Consider the following 4,383-nt stretch of genomic DNA (forward strand, 5'->3'; position numbering starts at 1 on the left):
AGAGTACTGGGAGCCTTCCCCTGTAGCATTAAACAATCAGCTTTCCAGCAGAAATGGCCCACCAAGCAGACGCCTCGTTTCCTCTTCATCCCCCTACCCTTGAACACCAAGACTGGCGTCTGCTGGAAAGTTAAACACCCATAACTGACATCATGCAAGCAGCCTCACCTGCATTTCCAAGTGGGTTCTCCGTGTGACAGTTATTTTTATGAGTAGTTACAAGAGCTTTGGGTACGAGTCAGGGAGCAGACCCCAAAAGCAAAGCACAAATATGTCCATGGGTAGCATGTGATCCCTACCCCAAGCGCAAAGGAAGAAAAGAACCTCCAACAAAGCCAGATGGCAATTCTGGAGACCCAAGGCCTGGAGGGCCTTAGCAGGGGGCAGCCCAACCCCCCCCCACATTAAAGGCAAGAGCCCACACGTTAAAAATAAACAGTCTTTTTATTGTCCACGAAAACAAAGTCAGGGTGGCCTTTCGTTAATCCCCCCCAATGAGGTGACAATGAACAGGAGGCATGCAATGACGACAACCATGATCTCCTCTCCACGAGAAGGGTCTTGCCCTCCTAGGCCCTAAGGGTCAGAGGCAAGTAGGGCCAGGAGGCTCCAGAGGAACACCTGCCCAGGCCCACCATGCTGCAGAGGGCCCAGGCCTGCTGCCTCCTTGGCAGGACAAGGCAGGGGAAGCAAACATTGCCCCTGTCCCAGTACCCCCAAGCTAGAACACACAGAAAAGCCCCAACCCCCCTCCCCCAGAAAACACTGCTAAGGCAGTCAGCCAGGACTTCCAAGAGCAGCTGGCCCCAAGCCACCAAGCCAGACCCTCAGGGCCCCGCCCAGAAGGGGTTGCTATCCTCGGCCTGCATGGAGTAGTAAACAAAAAGCAGGAAGGCAGCAAAGACCAGGAACAGGAGCATCTGGCCCCAGAGTGGGACCTGGCGATCCTGGCCCAGACCAGCCCCAGGGGCCTGCTTTTCTGGCCGGATGGCACGGCGGGTGAGCCACGAAGGAGGAGGAGATGAAGATGAGGACACGGCAGAGGTGGAGGAGGTGGGGTAATAGGACAGGCCCAGGGAGCTTCTGGAGACGTTGGAAACAGGGCGGTAGTGTGCGATGCTCTGGTAGGCACTGTCCCGGCCATACACGGGGCGATCCCTAAAGCAAAGAGGAGAGCAGATAGGCCAGGAAGGCCTGAGCCCAGAATCAGCCCCAGTCCCTGGCCCTCCCTACTACTCACCTATCCTTGCCCTCCTCTTCAGAAGAGAAAAGATTGTCTTCGCGAACCTATAGAAGTGAATCAGGGTAAGAATACTGGCTGGCAGGGTCAGCGTGGCCCCGTCATACCCCTCAGTCCAAACTTCCCTGCCCAGCCTATTCTGAACACTGCTTCAAGGCCTGGGCCTTGCCACCCTCCAGCACCCTTCTTGATTCCCGGCCTTATGTCTGTGGGGCCTTGCCACTTGCTAAGTGACTGTCCCAGCTGCCTACACCCTACTTTCTGCCCCAGGATTCTCAGAAAGAGTTCAAACCTAGATCCCAGGCAAGGGTGCAGGGCATGTACCAGGCACTCTAGTCAAACAGTTCTGACAGCCCCTCCCCCCAAAAAAGGCACTGACCTGGCAGGTGTCTGCTGACCCCACCTCTCCCGGGAGGCTCTGGGAGCCACCATTTGCACCCAGTGGCCCCCTTGATTTATCCAAACCCCGCAATCACCCCCTCAGGTTGTACCCAAGTACAGGGTGCCCGACAGCCAGCTCACCTGGTGGTGAAAGGTGTCAGCATCTGAGAGTGAAGCCGAGGGCTGGCGGAAGCCCTTGGATGTGCCCACAGACTCAGGCTCCCCGTAAGTCCTGGTGGTCAAGTAACTCTCCTCATAGTAGTCATCATTATAGCCTTGGGAAGGGGGGGCAGCGGTAGCAGAGGGAGCAACGGTGTCCCCACCTGGCCAGACGGCCCTAATCTGAATCCCATTTTGGGGCCTGTGACTCGGTTTCTCCCCTCCAGGACTACTGTAGGACGGCGGGGGTTGAGATCTCAGGTTCTCCCTGACACTGGAACGAAGATGTCAGGGTGCCCACCCCACCCCTGCCTTACCCTTGCTCTGGTAAAGTAAGGCGTCCTCTTTCTTGGGCAGATCGTACATATCCGAGTCCACGGACGCTGAATCTAAGTCTGAATGGGGGAGGGGCCAGGGCCATTTGCCTCCAAGGCTCACCTCCCCTTTCCCCTGTGCCCCTCCCGGCCAGCGCCCCTGCCACACCATCGCGACCCCTTCCTCCCAAACCCTGTCCCCGAGGGCGGCCAGGTGGAGCCGTGGGGCGGGGGCCTCACCCGAGAACCGATAGGAGAAAGAGGATGTGGACGAGTTCGGGGGCGAGAGCCTCCGCCTCTGGGTCTCATACTCGAAGATTTTCTTTTCGTAGAGCTTGCGAGTGGAACCTGGCCAGACATGGGGCACAGGGCGGTCAGGGCGCGGGCCGCGAGACCGGGGGCGGCGCGGAGAGGGGTTAAGGAAGGGGGCGCGGGGCGAAGCGCGGGGAGGGGGCCCGCCGCCGCCGCGTACCCACGACGGGCCCGTGCGGGATGTTGTACTGGCGCAGCACGGCAGCCAGCTCGGCGTCCGACAGGACCGCGTAGTCGTCCATGGCGGGCGACGGGCAGCGGGCGGCAGAGGCGTGGAGGTGGCCCGGGCCTGGCGATACTGGCCGAGCTACGACTGCCTCAGAGCGCGGCAGGGGCAGCGCGAACGCCTCAGGAGCGGCTACGCCCGCGTCACGCCTGCGTCACGTTCGCGTCCAACCGCGGTCCCTGCGGGCCGCGCGCGCTGCGCGGGGCGGAGCCAGGACGCGGGGAGCCCCCGGCGCAGAGCGGTCGGGCCCTGGGAACGGGCGGGGCGGGGCTGGCGAGCCCATACGTCACAGGCTGACGGGATTGGCTAGAGGCGAAAGAGGGATGTAGGGCGCGCTAGAGCCGAAGAGCCGCGGACCGGTCGGGCCGTGGGAGAGGGCGGGGCTGTGCGTCCGGGAGGGGGCGGGGCCTGCGGGCCCAGAGACGTCACACGCTGGCGTGTTTGGGCTAGACGGGAACGAGGGGCGGGGCCTGCGCTCGAGGGGGACGAGCTTAGACCCGCCGGGACCTGGGAGCGGGGCGGGGTCGGCGAGCCAAGACGTCACCAGCTGGCCTGTTCGGGCCCGAAATGAAGAGGGGCAGGGCCTGTGGCCGTGGAACCGGCAGAAACCGGCCAGGACATAGAAGTGGGGCGGGGTCGCGCGCTGGCCGGGGCTCGCCCTCCCTGAGTCTCATGGACTCCGCTCGGTCCCCGCAGCCCCCCCTGCCGTCCACCCTCCGCTGAGCTCCGGCGCTTGGGGTTCCCTGGACGCGCCCCAGCCGGCCGCCCCGGCAGCAGCAGCAGCGGGAAGGGCCCCGATCTGAACGGCGAGACCTTGGAGAGCACGGGTCCGGGCCCGGACCCTAGGCCGCCCCCCCAGACCCCCAGACCCCCTGCCCCAGCCCGCCTTCCCGCTCTGCAGGGCCTGGCCTGCGCACCTGCGCCCCGCCGGTCCCCACCGCCTCCCTCCCTCCCCGCTCCACCCGGGAGGAAATGGGGCACTGGGCCAGGAGGCCACCGGCACTCCAGGAGCCAGCAGCCTTGGAAGGGGCCCGGGCGTGCCGATGCGCACTGGCACAGGGCGCCGTGTGATGCATGCAGAGACAGCGAGTGCCCGCCTCACCCACCCGCTGTCCACCTGGGGCGGGAGGGGCTTCCGCTCCTGTCGGAATGGCCCCTGAGCCCAGTGTGACCAGCGGCCGGGCAGCGGCGGGGGGGCGGGGGTGGGGGCTTCCAGACTCAGAGGGACCTGCTCCGGGGTTCCAGTAAGACTTGGTGGGCTCTGAGCACCCGGGTCTCGGTGGGCTTCGGGGCCGTGGTAGTGCAGAGCGGGCCCCCAGGACAGGGGGGCCAGGGGACCGAAGGGGGCAAACCACGGAAGGCTGCCAAGGCCTGCTGGGGAGCCGGGACTGTCACTAGGAGTTGGTGAGGGGCTTGGTCAGTAAAGAGCTGCCCTGTGGAAATTGGGAAGGAGATGACAGTCACGTTCTAAACGAAGGCAGCTGATGGAGTGTGGGGGCACTGAAGTGCTCCTCCCGGAACTGGGAGCCTGGGGAGGAGGTTCTCATAGATGACGGCTGGTACCTGGGGGAAGACAAGGCAGGAAGGCTGGCCCAGCTGGTGAGGGTCACAGACCAGTTCTGCATGGAGGTTCGTTCGTGGGGTGGAGAGAAGATAGGGCCCTGGTTTGACCACACACAAAGACCCTCAGAAAAGTTGCTGTAGGCTGGGTTTTAGAGTAAAGATGAGGCCTGCTCTGTCTCCCAAAATAT

The 4,383-nt window shown here is 63.5% G+C and overlaps 1 protein-coding gene across 1 annotated transcript; it reads right to left on the minus strand.

Annotated features, from left to right (window-relative positions):
• Positions 1–425: 425 nt before the first annotated feature.
• Positions 426–2,810, minus strand: EMD (emerin). The gene is made up of 6 exons (XM_068533122.1): positions 2,567–2,810; positions 2,335–2,442; positions 2,098–2,175; positions 1,763–1,896; positions 1,241–1,287; positions 426–1,158 (listed from the first exon to the last, which is right to left on the minus strand). Exons 1-6 carry the CDS (start codon positions 2,646–2,648, stop codon positions 828–830), a joined length of 780 nt encoding a protein of 259 aa, XP_068389223.1. The 5' UTR covers positions 2,649–2,810; the 3' UTR covers positions 426–827.
• Between the last annotated feature and the right edge of the window lie 1,573 nt (positions 2,811–4,383).

The sequence above is a fragment of the Eschrichtius robustus genome, chromosome X (assembly GCF_028021215.1).
Source record: "Eschrichtius robustus isolate mEscRob2 chromosome X, mEscRob2.pri, whole genome shotgun sequence".
In the NCBI taxonomy this organism is placed as follows: domain Eukaryota; kingdom Metazoa; phylum Chordata; class Mammalia; order Artiodactyla; family Eschrichtiidae; genus Eschrichtius; species Eschrichtius robustus.

Coding starts and splice junctions, on each gene's coding strand:
- EMD (XM_068533122.1), bottom strand. CDS start 2,648: ATGGACGACTACGCGGTCCTGTCGGACGCCGAGCTGGCTGCCGTGCTG. Junction 2,176..2,334: donor TTTCTCCTATCGGTTCTCGG/GTGAGGCCCCCG, acceptor TCCCCCATTCAG/ACTTAGATTCAGCGTCCGTG. Junction 1,288..1,762: donor CTGACACCTTTCACCACCAG/GTGAGCTGGCTG, acceptor TCACTTCTATAG/GTTCGCGAAGACAATCTTTT.